The sequence below is a fragment of the Chrysemys picta genome, chromosome 10, assembly GCF_011386835.1.
Source record: "Chrysemys picta bellii isolate R12L10 chromosome 10, ASM1138683v2, whole genome shotgun sequence".
Taxonomy (NCBI): domain Eukaryota; kingdom Metazoa; phylum Chordata; order Testudines; family Emydidae; genus Chrysemys; species Chrysemys picta.
In genome coordinates this window covers 49131981-49155335 of record NC_088800.1, presented here as the reverse complement: position 1 = coordinate 49155335, position 23355 = coordinate 49131981, and the positions used below count along the sequence as shown (strand labels likewise).

The 23355-nt window shown below is 48.5% G+C and overlaps 1 protein-coding gene and 1 long non-coding RNA gene across 15 annotated transcripts in view; one reads left to right on the top strand and one right to left on the bottom strand.

Annotated features, from left to right (window-relative positions):
- The window catches only part of LOC135974012 (uncharacterized), an 83416-nt gene that overhangs the window by 21904 nt on the left and 38157 nt on the right, over positions 1–23355 (bottom strand). The gene's annotated exons all lie outside the window — the stretch shown is intronic.
- Positions 1–23355, top strand: part of CRAMP1 (cramped chromatin regulator homolog 1) — a 124818-nt gene that overhangs the window by 73912 nt on the left and 27551 nt on the right. For all 14 annotated transcript variants that reach the window (XR_010591124.1, XR_010591123.1, XR_010591122.1 and 11 more), the window contains 2 exons: positions 4694–4875; positions 8914–8988. Coding sequence is in view for 11 of the 14 variants with exons in the window: in XM_065559782.1 (XP_065415854.1) it covers positions 4694–4875; positions 8914–8988 (257 nt within the window). In the remaining 3 variants the exon portion in view is untranslated. The remainder of the gene's footprint in view (positions 1–4693; positions 4876–8913; positions 8989–23355) is intronic.

Below are 23355 nucleotides of genomic sequence, written 5' to 3'. Positions count from 1 at the left end.
ATGAGCATGAATTGCCGCCTTATTCCACTAGAGGGGATAGTTAGTCACTTGTCAGCCACAACTGTGTGAACAGAGAATTTCAATGTTCTCAGTCTAGTTGCTTTTGTCATCCCACATTTTATGGCTTGCAGAACAGGCCATGAAGGTGTCAAGCTTTTTTATATCAGCATTTTTATATCATTATTGTAATGCCAGTGCCTTAATGAGCAATTTAATTAATGCTATAAAACACAGTACTTAGGGCTCTGTGTGTTTCTCATTATAGAGTAATATGTAGCAGTTTCACCTTAGTTTAAATCTTCATTGCATTTGTTTGCAGACGAGTGTATTTTAATTTTCAGGAAAGAGCCCAGTAATTTTTTAGGTCTAACTGTAAAAAACCTTTTTGTTAGTGAAAAGAAAGATGGGGGCAGTGGGGTGGGAAAGGGAAGTCAATCACCAGGGGAAAGGAGAGGTGAGGGCATAGGACTACACTCTGAGGGAGGGGGCAGGCAGTGAGTGTGGGAGGAGCAGCTGAGGGGAAACGGTCTCTGGGGCAAGGATCCTGAGGGAGGGGGAGCTGAAAAGGGTGGGGGTGAGTTTGCTCTCAGACTAGCAGGGAGCACCCTCACCTCTCCCTAGGAGGAGACTGCGGACAGACCCTTCTGGTCCACAGCCATCTTGACCACTGGCAGTTGCAGCTTCAAGGACAGGTGTGTGTCCGTGCTGTGCTGCAAATTCTGCCAGCAGTGCTGAGCTCGTGGGGGATGAAGGCTGCACTGCTGGCCAACACAGAGATTAACCTGTCCTCCACCAACATCCCACTCACCAGATAAGTCTCCTTCAGCTACCACCAGAAGGCATCTCAACAGCTGACTAATGTTACAATAGTGCCCAAAGACCTTAATCAGTAGGAGTCCCCCATTGTGCTAAGCACCATGCAAACCATTAAGAAGGCCCAGTTCCTGTCCCACAGATCTCTATAATTATCTCCCTTATAATTCGATACGGAAGACAGGCAAGTATTATTATTCCCATGTTACAGTAATGGGAACTGAGGCACAGCTTCCAAACACAGAGGTACTTTAAAAAAAAAATTATATATGCGCACACACAAACTCTAAATAATAAGGCTCAATTTTTTTCCTCAAATTTAAAATGTGGAATTCTCTTGGTGTTCGATTTTAAATATTTTCCTGTGAGAACTGCAACTCAATCACTGTAGTGCTGTTTTAAGGGCCTTCTGAAAAATAACTAGCCTTTAAACCAAAGTGAAAGTGACTTAAAAGTGTCAAGTATCAGAGGGGTAGCCATGTTAGTCTGAATCTGTAAAAAGCAACAGAGGGTTCTGTAACACCTTTAAGACTAACAGAAGTATTGGGAGCATAAGCTTTCGTGGGAAAGAACCTCACTTCTTCAGAAGAACTTCACTTCTTGCATCTGAAGAAGTGAGGTTCTTACCCATGAAAGCTTATGCTCCCAATACTTCTGTTAGTCTTAAAGGTGCCACAGGACCCTCTGTTGCTTTTTAAAAGTGTCGGTTTCACTCCTGTTTATAGTCAGTTTCTAGCCTATTTTTATTTGTAGTTGGGGTATGTCTATGCTACCTGCCAGATTGGTGGGCAGTGATCGATCCAGCAGGGGTTGATTTATTGCATCTAGACTAGACGCGATGAATCGACCCCTGAACGCTCTCCTATCAACTCCTGTACTCCGCTGCTGTGAGAGGCACAGGCAGAGTCGACGGAGCAGCGGCAGCGGTCGACTCACTGCAGTGAAGACACCGCAGTGAGTAGATCGAAGTACGTCGACTCCAGCTATATTCTTCACGTAGCTGAAGTTGCGTAACTTAGATCGATTCCTCTCCCCTCCCCCCCTTCCCCCCCCCCCCAGTATAGACCAGGCCTTTGGTAACACCCCTAGAGCTCCATGCAGCTGCAGTATTAAAATCACCAGGCCTTCTCCTAGTAGGATGTTTCCAAAAGTGAAATGATCTATTCCAATGTTAAACAGTGTCCCCTAAGTGACTAGCCACAAGATGTCAGATATTCATTTAATTTTCTTTCTTTATATAGGAGTTAACTTAGAAATTAGCTGACAGGAGCACTATACCTATCATCTGCAAAGTAAGTTTTCAGGTGCTTAAGTAGCCCCTGGAATCATGGTTAAAGTTGCTCCCCCCCCACACACCAAATCTGAAATGGAATTCCTGCCAGTGAAACAGAAAATCCAGTATTCACACAGCTCTAATTGAGATATTATATTGTATATCTGTCCCTTAGAAATAAAAAAAAGGTGCCTGCTTCTATATAACTTCATGTTCACATCTCTTACTAGTTATATGTTAGCCTGCATCATTCACACCTGCTAATCACAACGTATAGAGATATAGTGCCACTCTTATGTTACAGGATTTTACTCACTAAGGTGAAAATAATGTAAAATCATAACTTGAATTTAAGTAGTTTTTTACACTATCAATATGGTTCTTAGTAGCATTGATCTGGGTGCTGAATTTGGAAATTACTCCCAGATAGTAAATCTAAGATGTATTTTCAGTGGTCTGGATCATAACTTTGTTAGTACACAGTAACAAACTCCATCTCACCCATGCATAAAGTGCTATTAAAAGTCTGCAGTATAATGGCTGCCAGAAAATAAACTGTCAGGTTTTTAGAAATGAACCTTCTAGCTGTGGTTTCTCAGTGCTTTTTATCCTGAGCCTTTCTGACTTCTAACTTCTTATAGCTAAATTGAGTTAGCTTTTCCAACAGAAAGTAACAATTTGAAAGCCAGCTTGTGCACACTCTAAGGGTACATCTACACTACAGCGGGGAGTCGATTTTAAGATACGCAAATTCAGCTACGTGAATAGCGTAGCTGAATTCGACGTATTGCAGCCGACTTACCCCGTTGTGAGGACGGCGACAAAATCGACTTCTGCCGCTTTTTGTCGGCGGCGCTTACTCCCACCTCCGCTGGTGGAGTTAGAGCGCCGATTCGGGGATCGATTGTCGCGTCCCGACGGGACGCGATAAATCGATCCCCGAGAGGTCGATTTCTACCCGCAGATTCAGGCGGGTAGTATAGACCAGACCTAAGTCTAAGGGGAATTGAAAGCCTTGACTAACAGGCAGCTTCAGAGCAGCAGCAAAGGAGGCCAGGATGAGGAAAAAGGGGATTGTACACTGCTGGGGAAAAACAAGCAGAGCAGTTAGGAGAGATACAGTGTGAACTAGCAAAAAGAACAGGAGTACTTGTGGCACCTTAGAGACTAACAAAATGTACTTTGTACATTTGATACCCCTTTTTACTGCTTTATATAAGAAAATACCTTCTGCTGTCAGTTTTGTTTAACTCTTTTTTTGCCAAATAAAAATTGGTAACTAGTAGCATCACAAACCATGTGGGCTTTGCTCTCCTGGTTTGTAACCAAAACCTCTAGGTGATTTTTAGAAAGGATGGTGTGGCCTAGTTAACTGAACCTGGCCACTGCCACTGACTTGTGTGGCCTTAACCAAATTACTATGAATTGATTTTTTTTTTTTTTAAACTGTCTCATTGAAGTCAATGAGAATTGTGTTGCTCAGTAGCTCTTCAAAATCTTGAAATAGATTTCTTAGAGTTCAGCATCCACAATTGTAGTTAAGTTTCAAAAGCGCTGGAGCTCCTGGGTGCTGAGCTCATTTGAAATGCGGCCCTACGCTTTTATCTCATATGTATCTGAGTGTCCGCATCTGTAAAATGGGGAAAACATATCCACTGCAAACTAGGTAAGTCAGGGTTAATGTTCTTCAAAGCACTCTTTAAGTAAAGTATTATGCATTATAATAAACTGTTATATAGAGACCCAGTTTTATATGAACAATGTAAATTTCACACACTTTCCAGTTGTCGTCATAGCATATTAGCAATATTGGATTTCAGCCAGTGTGCTTTCAAAACTGATTGGCTGCTTGGAGTGTGACATTGCATTGTTGTCCAAACCAAGATATTTTCCGTTTACATTTAATTTTCAAAAAATGAAATTATCACTAAACCATCAGAACTGTATTTAATTATGCAAAAATCTATTGCCTCGTACCTCTGGGAATAGTGGCGGGGTGTTTCTAGTGAACTGAGCAATGGTCTCTCAATTTACTGTAATCAGAAACTTACATAGGAATTGTACCCTTGTATTTACCTTGTTGTTCCACTATATTTCATACTTTAGTTTTTTCAAATACAGTATCAATCTGAACCAGAAATAAACAATACAAGAGTCTTGGACACTGAGCCCATATTTGCATTACACTCCTTTTGCTAGTGAAAATATCAGTCATGTACATCTACCATTTGGGAAACCCGCCCTCAACTGTTTCAGCAAATATAAGAGAGACACTTCTCAGTATAGTCATGTGAGACTCTGAATCAGATCCATAGATGTCTCTGTCTGTATTAATGTGTTGCTTTTGGTTAACTCTTTTCATCCAAAGATCTCAAAGCAAATGAATGAGTTGCAATATCACTGTGAAGTAGATAAGTGTATCCCCATTGTATAGATGGGGAGACTGAAACACAAAGGTTGAGAGTTGCCCAGGGTCACACAGTGAGTCAGTCGGTAGCAGAGCCAGGTATATAATCTAGGAGTCCTGATTCCCAGTTCTGTTCTCCATCTACTAAATATAATTCCATTAGTTTTTATTTTGTTAAATGGTTGATTAAAATCTTCCAGGTTTGAGGAACCCCCCTAGACCTCTCTTGGCGGCTGGTCCCTCAAGTTCTAGAGGAGCTGATGCAGACGGTGGGCTCTTTGCAGTTCCCACGACTCTACCACCCAATAGCCGACATGGAAAGCTGTTCGTGCCTAGCAAGGAAGCAGAACTGACCTTCCGACAGCACTTGGACACAATTAGTGTAAGTGAAACTGTTGCAGGGTGACTGGCACCTTTAAGAGGGAGCAGGGTCCAGTGTACCTCTGACTGATTACCTGCTGCCCAACTGGGTTTAAGGGATGGCACCTGGGCCTTATATAGGGGGAGACAGCAGCAGGAGAAGATAGGCTACCCACAGATGTCTCAACCCAGAGAGGTAAGGGTGCAGCTAGAGGAAGAAGCTCTGACAGAGGCTGTAGAGAGCAGGAGGCTCCCACAGGAGACCCCGAGTAACCAGGGGAGGGCCAAGAGAGCCCAAAGAGGGGTTGCCTGCTGATTTTTCTGACCCAGAGAAAAAGAATTGAAGAAGGCTGAGTTCCAGCTAGGAAGCGCAGGGAGTGGCTGCTTGGTGGAGAGCAGACTGGGACAGAAGAGCTCCGGAACTGGCTGAATATGAACTTTCGTGTTGTGGTGGTGGACTTTATTGTGGGACTTTGAGAATTGCTGTGAACTGTTTGTTGTTGAACCCGTCTGAAGCAAGGATGGTGTGAGCCATGAGAGAGCCTGTGTGGAGTTTGAGTCCTGAAAGAAGGGGAAATTGAGGCGGGCCTCTACAGGGCCACACTTGGCCAGTAGGGAGCACTACAGGCAGGCACGCCCTCTTACCAGTGAACAAAAAATGTAGCATGCTGGAGCCTGACTAAGCTCCTGGTGGGGATTAAAATGCTACTAGTCCAAGAATGACTGACTGATTTGAATATTAAAAAGCATAGTCTTCCTTACGAAGAAATGCCTCCAGCAGTGTTCAGACCTGGCATTACACTGGAAGAAGCTTGTCAGGTGCTTGAGCATACAGCTGAGCTTCAAAGCTACACCAACTTGAAAGCCAGAATGCCATCTCGCTGGCACTTTGCTAATTAAAGTTCACCAGTTGAAGCCAAAGTTCTGTCTTATTTACACATGTAGAAAAACTAGTTGATATCTATCTTTATTTATCAAAGTTTGAAATGTCCCATCAAGTTTTGTTGACTCAATAACTACTTGTTCTTCTTCGAGTGATGGTCCCTGTTGTATTCCACTGTGGGTTACACATGCACCCAGAGTCAGAGAACTTGAAAGAAGTGTCTGTTGATCTGCACATGCACCCTGATTCACCTCGTGCTTCCGTTCGAGGTGATAAAAGTCACGGCAGACTGACCGCATCTCTAGTTCCTTCTCACCGCTACGTGGTCTGGGTTGGAACCTTCAGTGTCATCATCTCTGATGCAGCTCTAATACCTTTAATTGTACATAGTTTTCAGATTTAGTTGTAGTTTTAACAATTCAGAACAGAGGTCAGCAACTTCCCCTAGGCCTGGTCCACGCTAACCCCCCACTTCGGACTAAGGTACGCAAATTCAGCTACATTAATAACATAGCTGAATTCGAAGTACCTTAGTCCGAACTTACCGCGGGTTCAGACATGGCAGGGAGGCTCCCCTGTCGATGCCGCGTACTCCTCTCGCCGAGCTGGAGTACCGGTGTCGACGGCGAGCACTTCCGGGATCAATCCCAGAACATCGATTGCCTGCCGCTGGACCCGGAGGTAAGTGTAGACGTACCCTTAGTCCCCATGCCCCCTATACCTCATTCGAGTACCGGACTATGCCCAGCATTTCAAACTGCACCTCCTGCCCGCAATCCTTCTCAGTCAGCAATGGCCACCAATGCTGTCTCTACAGCCTGGAAGAAGCTCTCATTGCAGCTAGGTGCAGTGTTTGTCAGTCTTTTCCCAGCTGTAGCAGAGAAGGTCAAGCACTTTGTCTCTGGAAGTATCTCCTGGAGAAGGCCATGAGACCCAGGCTGGAGAATCCCCCATACATCTGCCAGAATCAGTGAGGAGTGTGCCTCATGCTGCTACTACATCCAACTCTGGTAACGGCGGAGCCACCCCCACAGAGCTGATGTCAGGGGGTGGCTCCGCTGTTTGGGGGAGGGGCCTATTTGGGAGATTAGGAAGCACTCCCATAAGCATGTGATTAAATTTTGCTCCAAGTCTTACCTCAAAGAAACATTCCTTCCACCAGCTTGGCCCAATGGGACAACGTGTTCTACGTTCCACAGGCACAAGAAAAAGACCCACAAACAGTGAGAACACTGGTTCCAGGCAGTGAACCTCTTGGTACCGCCATCTCCGGCACCTCACAAAACGTGAGACCCTCCAGCACCAGTAGAGCACCAGTACCAGCAGCCAAAAATGAGACAGTAGTGTCCCTTCTGCCAGGGAGATCCTGATCTGTGGCTGCACCCCAAGATGTCTTTGCTTTACTGGATCCATAGTCCTCTCCTCCCATCGGGTCCTTCCACTTCCAGGGAACTCAGATCTCTGCCATAAGACGTGCCTGTGGTATAGGAGCTATCGCCCCCTCACATGTATGCTATACACCTCTCCATTGGCTCCAATGGTACTGCCTTTGGAACCAGTCCTCTTTTTCGGATGAATCTGAACTGACGGAAGAATCGCCTTTCCCATACCACTCCTATGCACCACCACAGAGACCGGCACAGCCATGGTAGCAACTATCTTCTATATGGAGATATACCTATCTCATATAACTGGAGGGGACCCCGAAAGGTATCCCTTCAAGATGTGTCTCTCATAGACCTATTTAGAGCAGCCACATGGAGTGTTCTGTCCACACGTTTGCCACACACTACACCTGGGTGCAGGACTTGGTGGCAGATGACTCCTTTCACATGGTGGTTCTCCACACGACCCTTCTGTTGTCATCCTCACACCCTCCTCCTACATAGGTACTGCTTGTCAGTCATCCACGATGGAATACGATAGGGACCATCACTTGAAGAAGAAGAGGTTACTTACCTCTAACTAGAGGTTCTTCGAGATGGGTGGTCACCATCTGTATTCCACTTCCCGCCCTCCTCCTCCTCTGCTTCGGATCTACCAGATTCACATTGGAGAAGGAACTGGAGATGCGATCTGCCCTGCCCTTTGTCACTACAGACAGAAGTACGAAGCAAGTTGGGGCGTATGTGTGGCTCAACAGACACTACTTTCGAATTCTGAGTGCCTGTTGTGCATGTGTAATCCACAGCGGAATATAGGTTCATCTCCAGGAACCTCCAGTAACAGGTAAGTAACCTCATACCAAACCATGATAAATGAGTAGTTAGTAAAACATTTCCTTTGGGAGTGAGCTTCCTCCCCATAAAACTGGTAAAAGAATGTATTGCTTAGTTTACAAAATGAGTATTCCTGACAGAAAAAGTTATTGGAGTAGTTCCTAGAGGCCCCAAAAGAGATCAGGGCCCCATTGTGCTAGACCTTCTACAAACACGCAGTGAGACTGGGCCTGCCCCAAACTGCCTAAGTGTAGATAGACAAACAGACCAAGTATGGGGGAGCAGGGGAGGCAGAAGCATGTAGAGGTGAGGTGACTTGCCCAGAGTCTCACAGCAAGTTGGGAGCAGACTCAGGAATAGAACCCAGGTCTCCTGATTCCCAGTCTAATGCCCGGTCAGTTGGACCAAGCTGCTTCAATGCTGCAGAGACCTGGAAGATGACCTTAAAGTATCAATTTCTAGTTTAGGGAAATTAAACATAGTGTACATAGTTCAGTGGAGCTTTTCCCTCATTGAAGTCTAACTTTAAGCAGCCTGCAGTTAGAATAATATACATTTTCAATACTCTGTACATACACCAAAGATGAGGGAGGTATATATGGTCTGCAGGTAGTTTTGGCATGAAGAACTTTAGACTGGTTTGAAACTTAAGAACGGTCATACTGGGTCAGATCAAAGGTCCATCTAGCCCAGTATCCTGTCTTCCGACAGTGGCCAATGCCAGGTGCTTCAGAGGCAATGAACAGAACAGGTAATCAAGTGATCCATTCCCAGCTTCTTGCTGGGGTGTTTTGGTAAAGAGCTGTTGTTTTATTTCTGGTGTCTTTTATAGATACGTTATTCATCAACAGAGTGTAGGGAGGAATTTTTCATGACTGGGTGGTCAAAATACTGTGTAACGTGTTTCCTTTCTCTTTCTCTCCCTCTTCTCTCCTCCCCCCCCCCCCCCCACTCCCAGATGCAGTCAGACTACTTCTTGCCAAAACCAAGGAGATTGCGGAACAGGCACCTGCGGAAGCCATTGGTGGTACAGGTCAGAGAAATTGACTGAGTCTGGAGTTTGCTTGCTTGCTGTGTAGACCGTCAGTGAGGTTTTCCTAAAAATAAGAAGAATGAGGAGTACTTGTGGCACCTTAGAGACTAACCAATTTATTTGAGCATAAGCTTTTGTGGGCTAAAACCCACTTCATTGGATGCATGCAGTGGAGAATACAGTAGGAAGATATATACACGCTATAACGAGAGTAATTAATTTAGGTGAGCTATTATCATTGGCCAAACCGGACAGTCTCTATGCAAAAGAATAAATGGACACAAATCAGATGTCAAGAATTATAACATTCAAAAACCAGTCGGAGAACACTTCAACCTCCCTGGTCACTCAGTTACAGATCTCAAAGTCACAATACTCCAACAAAAAAACTTCAAAAACAGACTCCAACGAGAAACTGCAGAATTAGAATTAATTTGCAAACTAGACACCATTAAATTAGGCTTGAATAAAGACTGGGAGTGGATGGGTCATTATACAAAGTAAAAACTGTTTCACCATGCTAAATTTTTCCCCTACTGTTACTCACACCTTCTTGTCAACAGTTGGAAATGGGCCATCCTGATTATCACTACAAAAGTTTTTTTTCCCTCCTGCTGATAATAGCTCACCTTAATTACTCTCGTTACAGTTGGTATGGCAACACCCATTTTTTTCATGTTCTGTGTGTGTATATATATATATATATATATATATATATATATATATATATATCTTCCTACTGTATTTTCCACTGCATGCATCCGATGAAGTGGGTTTTAGCCCACGAAAACTTATGCTCAAATAAATTTGTTAGTCTCTAAGGTGCCACAAGTACTCCTCGTTCTTTTTGGTGATACAGACTAACACGGCTACCACTCTGAAACCTAAAAATAAGAGTTTAGCTTCCTCTGTCATGTCCTCTGGGGAAATAAAACTGAAGAGTCGTAGGGAACAAGGATTCATCTTTGAGTAGTGTCCCTATGGGTGCTCCACTGTAGGTGTGTATGCGTCCCTGTGTTTCTGATCGGAGATCTTCAGTAGCAGTGTCCGTTCAGCCTACACACATGCTCTCTCATCATGCTCTGCCTGTAGGCTAATTAATTATGCGCGGCGAGCCGCCTTTACTTCCTTCTCAACCACCCCTGGCTAGAGATGGCGCGATTAGCAGTCAGTTCACAGATACTTTAAGAATGACTAAGATAAAGGATTTCTAAAGATCTAAACTATGTCTACACTGCGTACCTTACAGCGGCTAAGGTACGCAGTGTAGCTGCTCTTTGCCGGCAGGAGATCTCTCCTGCCTGCAAAATAAAGCCACCCCCCATGAGAAGCAGAAGCTTTTGTTGGCAGGAGAGCATCTCCTGCCAACAAAGCACTGTCCACACCAGTGTTTTTTGTCACTAAAACTTTTGTCAGTTAGGGGTGGGTTTTTTTTCCCCACACACTAACCAACAGAAGTTTAACAAAAGTGCAGCATAGACATAGCCTTACTGTTTTTGTGTGCGTTTTCTTAGGTGATAGGGTCCATTGCTATTCTTTTACCTTCCACACCCCCCCCCCCAAGCTTTTATTTTATTTTTTCCCCCTTTACTGGGGATTGCCCCCATCAAGGGGCATGCCCAGCTCCCTCAGGTTGAAGGGGTGCCTCTCCTGTAAGGAGTCCATACTTGTAACAGATGGATAGTCCCGCTGCATATGGTGCCTCAGGGAGGCCCACATTCCCCAAAAGTGTGTTTTGTGCCAGCAACTGAAAGCCAGATCCTGGAAAAACTGGGAAATAAAGCTAAAACTACTTCTGATGGTGGGAGCTCTGCAACCTGCAGTTGACCTGGGTCCTGAGTCTCCTCAGCGATGAGAGCCATCACTGCAGCCTTCTACTTCCAAAGCGGGTGAACCAAGGAAGAAACCTTCAGATTCCCTGTGAAACATCTCCAAAAAGAGCGCCACAAGCCCTCACAGTGAGTCCCTAACCAGCTAGAGGAGATCCCCATCACATTCAGTCACTTTGGTACCGATGGCTCCTAAACAAGTCGTGTGGGTCATCCAGTGAGGACACCTGGAGTAAGCCTAAGGACCCTCTGGGCACGGGTGCTGAGGTAGTGGTACCGCCTGTCAGACAGAAGCACAGACCGTACTGCCTATGGGAAGTTGGCACCGATACGGAAACCCTCAGTACCAAAACCAACTAAACCTCATTGGACCGCTCATCCTGGTCAAGATCGCCAATTGCTTCGGTACTGACAAGTCAGCACTGGCAAGCCCTGACAGTACTGATGACCATGGCACTGCAGGAGTTCAGATTTTCTAACAACCTGGTGATATCTGAAACCCCAGAGTTTCCTTTACTCAGTACAGGATGCATCTCAAACCCTAAATCACCACCAGTACTGAGCAGTTTGCCTCCAGTCTCCTTATCTGCACCTCCAAATGATAGCGGCCAGCAGGAGGTTCTCTCTCACTCACATTATGCTCCCTCCCACCATCAGCTCAGACCTTCCCAGGCACATTTTCACTCTGGATCCCAACCCCATGGTATGACCAGCCATGGGCTCTGCCACCCATGCCCTTTCCACTGCCACAGTGGCCACACCAGGCCTCCCAGGCATCCAGGGTCACTGTAGAACTGTGTACCTCAAAGTAGTGCCCTGTAATCCCCATATTCATCATTTATATATGATTTTGATATTTCATACAAAGCATGCCATATAATATATCATAGAAAAAATCATGATCTGATGAAAATATGTACATCAGTGTGTATGATCTTATGAGATTTTGCTGTGTAGTGGTTACACTGGTCTACAATTTTTGAGAAGTCGTCTGCTTCAGAGATAAAATGTGCTATTTATTATGTATTTTGATGTGCTGAATTCAAATATGACAATTAAAACAACTGGCTACTGTTTCTAAGATATTTAAGTTTTTACATTTTATGTCTATGTATATTGTGTAGATAGTAGAGTTTTAATCCTAAATTGTAAACCTAGGTCTTTTCATGTGTTTATGGTTGCTTTACATGATATTTCACCTGTCCTGTTTATGTAACACTTTAAAAATCACCAAAAAGGTTATATAAATAAAATTTATTATGAAACAAAAGGCAAAAAACTATTATGTACATAGTTTAGTCCTATTCAGTGTTTACTCGGCGCTTCTTGGCTTGTCTCTTGTATTGATTAAATGGAGCATCTCTTGTCACTGTCCAGCAATAGTCTGCAAGCACTGATGGGCTCCGTTTGCCCTGATAGCGTTTCTCCATTGTTGCAGCGTCCTGGTGAAATCGCTCGCTGTGCTCGTCGCTCACTGCTCCGCAGTTCGGTGGAAAAAAATCTAGATGAGTGCAAAAAATGTATCTTTAGTGACATGTTGCAACCAAGGCTTTTGTATGCCTTGAGGAGGTTTTCCACCAACAACCTGTAGTTGTCTGCTTTGTTGTTTCTGAGAAAATTTATTGCCACTAACTGGAAGGCTTTCCATGCCATCTTTTCCTTGCCACGCAGTGCATGGTCAAATGCATCATCTCGAAGAAGTTCACGAATCTGAGGACCAACAAAGACACCTTCCTCTATCTTAGCTTCACTTAACTTTGAAAATTTTCCACAGAGGTACTTGAAAGCTGCTTGTGTTTTGTCAATGGCCTTGACAAAGTTCTTCGTCAGACCCAGCTTGATGTGTAAGGATGGTAACAAAATCTTCCTTGATTCAACAAGTGGTGGATGCTGAACACTTTTTCTCCCAGGCTCCAATGACTGTCAGAGTGGCCAATCTTTCTTGATGTAGTGGAAATCTCTTGCACGACTATCCCATTTGCAGAGAAAACAGCAGTACTTTGTGTATCCAATCTGCAGACCAAGCAAGAGAGCAACAACCTTCAAATCGCCACAAAGTTGCCACTGATGTTGGACCGGGTAATGAACGTATACTGGTCATGACGATACAGTTCTGGGGGCTTGGCAGATTTGCTGGTTCCTTTCTCTGTGATATTCATGAGTGGCTCAGGGAACATTTGTGCAATTCAGCTGGGTGTGGGGCTCCACATGCTGTTGTACTGAGTGATAACCTCACCTAGAGGGGTTTGCTGCTTGTCACTAGCAAAGCATTGTGAGAGACAGCCCAGGCTGGAGAGTTAAGGCGGCACAGCAGTACCCCAGTTCCAGATACCCTGGGATCCCATCACAGGAACCCACTGGGAATCCGTGAGGCGCTCTCCTTTTGCCTCTACATCTAGAGCCTCGGCACCTCCTGAGGAAATATCCGAACAACAGGAGATCTAGCTAAAAGAGGAGACCACACCATCAACTAATTTCTCTTCCTCCTCTCCAGATGAGGCAGTGATGTCCCCTCCTTCTTCCATGACAGAAAATTTTAGGTACTTTCAGGATCTTACAAAGAGGGTGCAGATACATTACAAATACCTCTCAAGAAGGTGAGGGACACCCACCATAAGCTGCTGGACATTTTATATACACCCTCCTCCTCAAAGATCGCCCTCCTCATTGACGAGGGGCTTTTGGATCCAGCCAAACTCATGTGGCAAACACCAGCATCGGCCAAACCAATGTGCAAATGGGCCAACAAGAAGTATTATGTCTTTTCCTACCAACCACCTAATTGCATCATGGTGAATTTGGTGAACTCCCATGGCCACTAGGACTACTCAAAATCCACCCCTTATGATAGGAATCAGAAGAGACTTGACTGGTTTGGGAGGAAGGCCTATTCTTCTGCAACTTTGCAATTTTGAGTTGCAAACTACCAAGCCTTAGCGGCCACATATGACTTCACAAATTACGCGAAGCTTAACACCTTTATTGATCACCTGACGGAGTCACATAGAGACCAATTTCAGGCCATCGTACAAAAACCGCATTCCAGACCGCATTAGATGCCATGGAAACTGCAGCCTGTTCGATCTTGACAGCTATCGTGGCTGCATCTTTGAGACTACCGAAGGAGATTCAGATGATGGTCAAGGACCTCCCCTTCAAAGGCCTGAAATTGTTTGTAGACAAGACCAATGCTGCATTCCACACTCTGAAATACTCCACAGTCGCACTTCAGTTGCTGGGGATCTATATGCCCAGACAAAAAAGGAAACTTAGTCCTCAGCCATCACAGAAGTCACGTCTGCCCAATTACCCATCACATTGCCACAGCCGCAAACCATCAGGCCTCCATGTCATAGCCTTCCACCTCAAAACACCAATTTTGATGCCATACTCTAAAACACCAGCTCTCTCAACCTCTCACATCCCTTTAGATGCTGTCTGGCTCTGTTCCATGAGAACTGGGAACACAACGTTCGACAGATGGGTTTTGGAAATTTATCTCCCATGGGTATTCTGTCCACTTCACCTCCCTCTCTACTCTTCCCCTCTGTCTCTCTTCAGGGATCCTTCTCATAAGAGACTATTAAGACAGGAAATAAATCACCTCCTATCTCTAAGAGCCATAGAACCTGTTCGCGCACATCTCTGAAGCAAAGGATTTTATTCCTGATATTTCCTGATCCCTAAGAAAAAGGGAGGTTGGAGACCCATACTGGATCTTAGAGCATTGAAGAAATAAATATGTGAAGTTTCAACAAATTCTAGATGGTCACACTACCAGTGATTATTCCATCTGTGGAATAAGGAGATTGGTTCTCAGCTCTCAACCTTCAGGATGCCTATTTCCACATATTGATTCTATCATCTTCCAGACAATTCCTCTGGCTTACCCTAGGTCAGGATCATTACCCTTTTGGCCTCTGTTGGCTCCCAGAGTATTCTCCACAGTAGCGGCTCACGTATGCACCCTGGGGATCATGATCTACCCATATTTGGATGACTGTCTCTTCAGGGCCCGCTCCTTCAAAGACGCCCTATGGCCCACCCACAGGACAATGGGGGGTTATTCATGAAGCTAGGGCTACAAATCAACATCAAAAAGTCAACCTTAACTCTGGTACAGTACTTGGAGTTTATAGGGGCCGATCTCAATGCACTGCCTGTGTGTGCGCTCCTCCCACAACACAGATTTCACAGCCTGTCAACACTCAGAGACAGTTCAAACTAGTCCACAAACATCAGCCAGACATTGCCTCCAGCTTCTAGGACACACGGCAGCTGGCACGTTTGTAATATATCATGCCAGACTTCAAATATGATGTCTGTAGACAGGGTTCAGTTCGGTTTACAGGCGAAACAGACAAGTTAGACAAACCTCTCTTGATGCCTTCCAGGGTCAAACACTCCCTGGATTGGTGGAAAGACCCAACAAATGTTTGCATTGGTGTTCATGCAAAGTTCACACAACTTTCAATCCTGATATTACTTCTCACTGCAACTGCATCCCTCATATGTTGAGGTGCATATCTCAACAACCTCACAACTCGGCAAATGGTCGTCCACGGAGGCAACTCTCCACATCAACCTCCGAACACTTGCTTTCACTTTCTTTCACTTATCAGAGGTACAAACACGAAGGTCATGACAGACAACATTGTGTGCATATACTATCTAAATTGTCAGGGCGGCGCCAGATTGGCCTCCCTGTGTGCGGAAGCACTAAAGCTCTGGAACTGGTGCATCTGCCACAATGTTCTAATATCCGCAGCCAGCCTGCCTCCCAGGAATGCAGAACACAACAGCGGATACTCCGAGTCACAAGTTCTCACATTACCACAAATGGGAACTGAACCCAGCATATTCTATCAATGGGAGACACTGACAGTAGACTTGTTTGCTACTTAATTGAACAGGAAGTTCTTCGAGTGATTGTTCACGTCCATTACACATTAGGTGTACGCGCGCCGCGTGCACGGACGTCGGAAACGTTTTCCCTTAGCGGCTCCCGTCGGGCCGGCAGCGCCCCCTCCTTCCCGCCAGAGCGGCGCCCCGCTCCAGGGTATATATATCCCTGCTGACCCGACCCCTCCAGTTCCTTCTTACCGTCCGTGGCGGCGTTGGAACAACTCTGTCTCTCGTCTGAGAGTGTCCCTTAGCATAGTCATTAGTGTTATTTAGCAAACAGTTATCAGTTATTTAGTAGTAGTGTTGACCTTAGTAGTTAACAGCTCATTAGGTACTTAAAGTTCCTGCTGTGGTTGCTTGGTCAACCCCGGCACCGGCCCTGGGCGGCGGGGCATGCCGCACGCCCAAGGCTTCAAGGCTTGTGCCACGTGCCGCAAGCCTATGCCATTGAGCAACCCCCACGACTCGTGTCTCTGCTGCCTGGGGGAAGCTCACCAGAAAGAGCGCTGCAAGATCTGCAAGGCCTTTAAGCCCAGAACTAAGAAAGAAAGAGACTTTCGCCTTAAGCAGCTGCTCATGGAGACGGCGTTGCAGCCCTCCACTTCGGCAGCACCGTCTGCCTCCGTGCGGAGCGCCCCGGCATCGGTGCGGGAACCGGCGCCGGCGGGTCACCCGAAGCCCACGGCACCAACCCAACAGGGGCATGTACGACACCGGTCGTCTTCGCCGGCAAAATCGAAGGGCCAACCCAAGGCCCGAGGACGCTCCCCGCATAAGAGGGCGGCGCCGGTGAAGAGCTCGAGTGCGCATAAGGCCGGTACGGCCCCGGCACAGACCCCAGTAGTGGCTCCGGTGCCAAAAGGCCCGTCGAGCCCCGGGATAGGCGCGTCGAGTGAGGATGAAGGGCTGGAGGAGCTCTTGGAACAGCCCTCCACTCCGGACATTTGAGGCAGCTAAGGACCTCATTGCATTGTCCGTTGAGGCCCCTACACGTACTGAGGATGCTCCGCCGAAGCTGCCACACAGAGGCAAGCCGGCGATGGTGCGCCCATCACGGTCGCCGTCTCGGCACCGTTCGGGGAACCGGTCCCGGTCGAGCTCCGCCTCGGTGGACTCCCGGTTGCCCTCGGCGCAGAAAGCACCGCAGCAGTCGGGCTTCAACAAGCGGTGGGCACCGACTCAGCAACCAAGCACGAGTCGGCACCGCGAGACGTCGGCGGTACGTTACCCGAGGCCGACCAGCCGTAGTCGTTCCCGGTCCCGCGATCACCGGTACCGATCCAGGTCGGCGAGACACTGCTCCAGGTCCTGGTCGCAGAGGCGCTACTCCGCAAACCCGGACCGGCACCATCCTACGGCTCCGCCGTGGCCTTCCAGGTCACCGTCCGTGGTCTCGGAGACGGACTCGGGCCGGTACGGCGGGTATGCCCATAGGGCGCAGGCTAGCAGGGACTACGAAGCCTATGGCCATTCCCAGTGGGGCCAACTGAGCCAATGGCCCTTCTGGACACCCTGGGCCTACCACCAGCAAGGGCCCCCATCGAGGACCTCGAGATCCGGGCCATCAGGGTACCGATCCCGCTTCCCACGGTACCGGCCGCCATCGCACAAGGAGGCAACGGTCTCTAGACCGCCGGAGCGGGAGGGAGTGGACTCGGCACCGAGCACGGTACTGTCCCAGTCCCACACTGTGGGTCAGGCCCCAGAGGAGCAACCGGTCGATGCCGGGTTGCAGGAAGATGAGGATGGGCAAAAGGCCCCGACCTCTTCCTCCTCGCCGGACGAGGCAGTAGCGGGCACGACGGTGTCCGGCCCTCCCCCGATTGATCATTGGGCGCACCAAGACCTGCTTCGTCGGGTAGCCCCAATCTGGGCTTGCAGGCGGAGGAGACTGTAGAACAGGAGCACCCCATGGTCGATATCCTGAGCCCAGAGGGGCCCTCCAGAGTCGCTCTCCCGATTATACGGACAGTCCAGTCCAACTATAAGACGGTGTGGCAAACGCCGGCCTCCAGTGCACCGACTGCAAGAGGCGTGGAGAGGAAATACTTCGCCCCATCTAGAGGGTTTGACTTCCTCTTTTTACACCCGTCTCCTTGTTCGCTGGTGGTCTCGGCGGTCAACGAGCGAGAGCGTCATGGTCAGCAAGCTCCTGCGCCCAAGGGCAAGGAAGCTAAGCGATTAGACTTGTTCGGGAGGAAAGTCTATTCATCTGGGGGCCTTCAGCTGAGGATCGCTAATCAGCAGCCGATTCTAAACAGACACAATTTTAACTCTTGGGTATCAGTCTCCAAGTTTAAGGACTCCCTACCGCCTGACGCGCATCCTGAGTTCACAGCCCTGGTGGACGAGGGGATGGCGGTGGCCAAGACCTCATTGCAGGCCTCCCTCGACTCAGCCGACGCAGTGGCTAGAACAATCGCATCGGGGTAGTGAGGAGGCGTTGGGCATGGTTACAGGCTTCAGGCCTTCCGCCAGAGGTGCAGACCACACTGCAGGACCTCCCGTTTGAAGGTTCGGGCTTGTTCTCCGACCAAACGGACGCCAGGCTACATAGCCTTAAGGACTCGCGAGCAGCCCTTAAGTCGTTGGGTATGCATACCCCGGTGACACAGCGCAAACCCTTTAAACCTCAGCCACCACAGAGGCAATACCACCCTCGCCCTTGGCACGAACCCTGCCGCCGTTGTGGCAGGGATAACAGGCGGAGACGTAACAATCCGCCTAACCAGGGCCAAGGTCACCGCCAGGGCAAGCCGCAGCCAGGGAACAAACCAGGCTTTTGAAGCTACGCCCGAGGACAGCGTACCACATTCCATACCGGATCCTCCTCTAAGTTTCAAGGACCGCCTGTCCCATTTCTACCGGGCATGGTTGTGCATAACATCGGACCGCTGGGTCCTGCGCACAGTGAAGGTGGGCTATACCCTCCAGTTTTCCTCGCCCCCTCCCTGCCATCCCCGTTCCCCGTCCCTCTTCAGGGACCCCTCTCACGAGCAACTTCTCATGCAGGAAGTACAGACCCTTCTCGCAGCAGGAGCAGTGGAAGAGGGCCCACCAGACCTAAGGGGAAAAGGATTCTACTCCAGATACTTCCTGATTCCCAAGGCAAAAGGGGGCCTCCGTCCTATCTTGGACCTGCGCGACCTAAACAAGTTTCTGATCAGAGCGCGCTTCCGTATGGTCTCCCTTGGAACTATTATCCCATCCTTGGATCCGGGGGATTGGTACACTGCCCTCGATATGAAAGATGCCTACTTTCACATCGCTATCAATCCGGCCCACAGGCGGTTCCTGCGCTTCATTATCAACCAGCGCCATTTCCAATTTATGGTCCTGCCTTTCGGCCTGGCATCAGCACCACGAGTATTCACGAAATGCATGTCCGTGGTAGCAGCCTTCCTTCGGAAGAGAAGGATGTGTGTGTTCCCGTACTTGGACAACTGGCTTCTCGCGGGCAGGTCGGAGGCCGAGGTCCGATCTCACGTGACGCTGGCCTTGCAGACGTTCGACAGACTCGGCCTCCGGGTCAATGTGCCCAAGTCCACGTTAGTCCCCACACAGAGACTGGACTTCATAGGTGCGACCCTGGACTCAGTGACCGCGCGGGCAAGCCTCCCAGAGTCACGGTTCCTGACAATTCAGAGAGCCGTAAGCTCAGTCCAAAAATTCCCCACGACAACGGCAAGGTGTTGCATGCAGCTCCTGGGGCATCTGGCAGCTTGCACACATGTGGTCAGACATGCCCGCCTAAGGCTCCGGCCTTTGCAGTTGTGGTTTGCCCAAACGTACCGCCCCAACAGAGACCCATTGGATCGAGTGGTGACGATCCCAGATCAGGTGTTGGGCTCGCTCTGCTGGTGGCTCGATCAACAGCAGGTCTGCGAAGGGATCCCCTTCGCTGCCCCACAGCCCACTCTGACGTTAGTAACGGATGCATCGGACCTGGGTTGGGGGGCGCATCTGGGGGAACTACGGACCCAAGGGCTGTGGTCCAGAGAAGACAAACTGCTTCACATCAATCTAAAGGAGCTAAGAGCGGTTCGCCTCGCCTGTCAGACCTTCCACGCCACCATAGAAGGTCACAGCGTGGCAGTCCTGACGGACAACACTACCGCCATGTTCTATATAAACAAGCAGGGTGGGTCCCAGTCTTCTCCCCTCTGTCGCGAGGCACTCCAATTATGGGACCTTTGTATAGCTCATGCGATCCACCTCATCGCAATGTATCTTCCGGGGATCCAAAACTGTTTAGTGGATCGCCTCAGTCGATCCTACCGAATGCACGAATGGACGTTGAGGCGAGACGTCCTGCATTCAATCTTCCGGAGGTGGGGCTTTCCCCGGGTGGATCTGTTCGCCACCAAGGACAACAGTCAATGCCCTCAGTTCTGCTCATTCCAGAACCTCAGTCCGGGATCATTAGCAGATGCCTTCACGATCCCATGGGGAGGGAGCCTGAGGTATGCCTTCCCTCCGTTCCCGCTCATACACAAGGTCCTCCTCAAGACCCGCAGGGACAGGGCGACAGTTATACTCATCGCCCCGGCCTGGCCACGCCAGCATTGGTTCACGATCCTGCTGGAATTATCCATAGCCGACCCGATCACCCTCCCCCTCCATCGCAACCTAGTCACACAAGACAAGGGTCGCCTGCTCCACCCGAACCTGTCTTCGCTACATCTCACGGCGTGGTATCTCTCTGGCTGAACTATGCAGAACACAGGTGCTCTCACCAGGTTCAACAAATCCTCCTTAGTAGTAGGGAGCCCTCTACGAGAGCGACCTACCTGGCCAAATGGAAAAGGTTCTCCCACTGGTGCGAGCCTCAGCACATACAGCCTTTACAGGCCTTAGTTCCGTCGAACCTGGACTACTTACTGCACCTCAAGCATCAAGGGCTTGCGCCCACCTCGATTAGAGTGCATTTAGCCGCCATTTCGGCTTTCCATCCGGGAGATTTGGGAGTGTCAGTGTTCTCCAACCCCACAGTGGCCCGATTCCTCAAGGGGCTGGAGAGGGTGTTTCCCTACTCGCGCCCGCCTGTCGCTGCGTGGAGTCTGAACCTAGTCCTAACAAAGCTCATGGGACCCCCCCTTTGAACCCCTAGCCACTTGCTCCCTCATGCACCTCTCGTGGAAGGTGGCGTTTCTCGTGGCCATCTCATCGGCCAGGAGGGTATCGGAATTGAGGGCCCTCACTTCAGAACCCCCTTATACAGTTTTTCATAAGGATAAGGTGCAACTGAGGCCGCGCCCCAAATTCCTTCCGAAAGTGGTATCGCAGTTTCACATGGGACAGGACATTTGTCTACCAGTGTTCTTCCCTAAACCCCATACGGACCCTCACCACCGCAGCCTACATACCCTTGATGTTCGAAGGGCATTGGCATTCTACCTGGAACGGACCAGGTCGTTCCGCAGAACACCTCAGCTGTTCATTGCCATTGCGGAACGTATGAAAGGCTTGCCTATCTCGACACAGCGCTTGTCGGCATGGATTGTGCATTGTATACGCACGTGTTATGAGCTCGCCAATGTTCCGGCCCCAGGGATCCGGGCCCACTCGACTAGGGCCCAAGCGTCCTCAACGGCCTTCTTGGCGCAGGTCCCTATCCAGGAGATCTGTAAGGCGGCCACCTAGTCGTCTGTGCATACGTTCACAGCCCATCATCAGACCAGAGAGGACGCGATGGTCGGACGGGCTGTGCTACAGTCAGTTGTACCTTGACTCCTACCCACCTCCAATGGTAAGCTTGGGAATCACCTAATGTGTAATGGACGTGAACAATCACTCGAAGAAGAAAGAATGGTTACTTACCTTCTGTAACTGTTGTTCTTCGAGATGTGTTGTTCACGTCCATTACACTTCCCACCCTCCTTCCCCTCTGTCAGAGTCTCCGGCAAGAATGAACCGGAGGGGTCGGGTCGGCAGGGATATATATACCCTGGAGCGGGGCGCCGCTCTGGCGGGAAGGAGGGGGCCCTGCCGGCCCGACGGGAGCCGCTAAGGGGAAAAGTTTCCGACGTCCGTGCACGCGGCGCGCGTACACCTAATGTGTAATGGACGTGAACAACACATCTCGAAGAACAACAGTTACAGAAGGTAAGTAACCGTTCTTTCCCACGCTGCTGCTCCAGGATTGGCCTTGGAAAACACTTGTTAGGGGATGCTCTCCTTCTTCCATGGGACAAGGACCTTCTATATGCCTTTTCTCCATTCCCTCTGCTGTTGAAAGCCCTGTTAAAAATAAAAAGAGGGAAAGCAAATGTCGTTCTGATTGTTCCCACCTGAGTGAGACAAACATGATACCTATACCTGTCACAGCTTGCAATGTGTCCACCAATCTCTCTTCAATCCACTCCTTCTCTCCTCTCTCAGAACGAAGGACACATTCTCCATCCCAACCTGCAGATATCCTAGCTCAAGGCTTGGCTTCTTCGTGGTACCAACACACAGAATGCTGCTGCTCCATGGCGGTACAGGAAGTGCTGCTACACAGTAGAAAATCTACTCCCCGTCATATTTACCCGCAGAAGCGAACTAGGTTTCAGGTTTGGGCAATTCCAGACAAATTACCCTGGCATCTTCTATCCTTCCCATGGTGTGTGTTGACCTCAAGGTGTCAGGCCAATCAGTCCCTCAGTTCACTCAAAGTATATCTGGCGGCCACAGCAATTTTCTATTAACAAGTAGAGGGATATTCAGATTTCTCCCACCCAACTACAAAAAGATTCCTCAAGGACATAGTGAACCTCATTCCCCAACCCAGACATCCCACTGCAATGTGGGACCTAAATCTAGTTTTAAAGAGTCTCACTAGATCATGCTTTTGAGCCTATGGCCACTTGTTCACTCACATATCTGTCAATGAAGACAGCATTTCTGGTAGCCTTCACCTCAGCAAGGAGAACAGGGGAAATAGTGGCACTAATGGTGCACCACTCTTTATAATATTCTTTAAAAATGAGGTTACTCTTTGGCCCTATCCAAAGATCATCCTCTAGGTGACCTTGTCTTTTCACATGAACCAACTGATTCATCTTCTGACTTTTTACCCTAAGCCTCACTGTGATAACAGGGAGGCTATACTGCACATGCTAGATCAGGGGTCGGCAACCTTTCAGCAGTGGTGTGCCAAATCTTCATTTATACACTCTAATTTAAGGCTTTGCGTGCTGGTAATACATTTTAACGCTTTTTAGAAGGTCTCTATAAGTCTATAATATATAACCAAACTATTGTTATATGTAAAGGGTGGCCTGCTGGGACTCCAGGCCCGAAAGCAGGATGAGCAAGGGCTGGAAACCAAGATTCTTCTTTGAGTGATTGTTCACGTCCATTACACATTAGGTGTACGCGCGCCGCATGCACAGACGTCGGAAACTTTTTCCCTTAGCGGCTCCCGTCGGGCTGGCAGGGCCCCCTCCCTCCCGCCAGAGCGGCGCCCCGCTCTAGGGTATATATATTCCTGCCGACACGACCCCTTCAGTTCCTTCTTACCGTCCGTGGCGGCGTTGGAACAACTCTGTCTCTCGTCTGAGAGTGTCCCTTAGCATAGTCATTAGTGTTATCTACAACCGTTATCAGTTATTTAGTAATTAGTGTTAAGCTTAGTAGTTAACAGCTCATT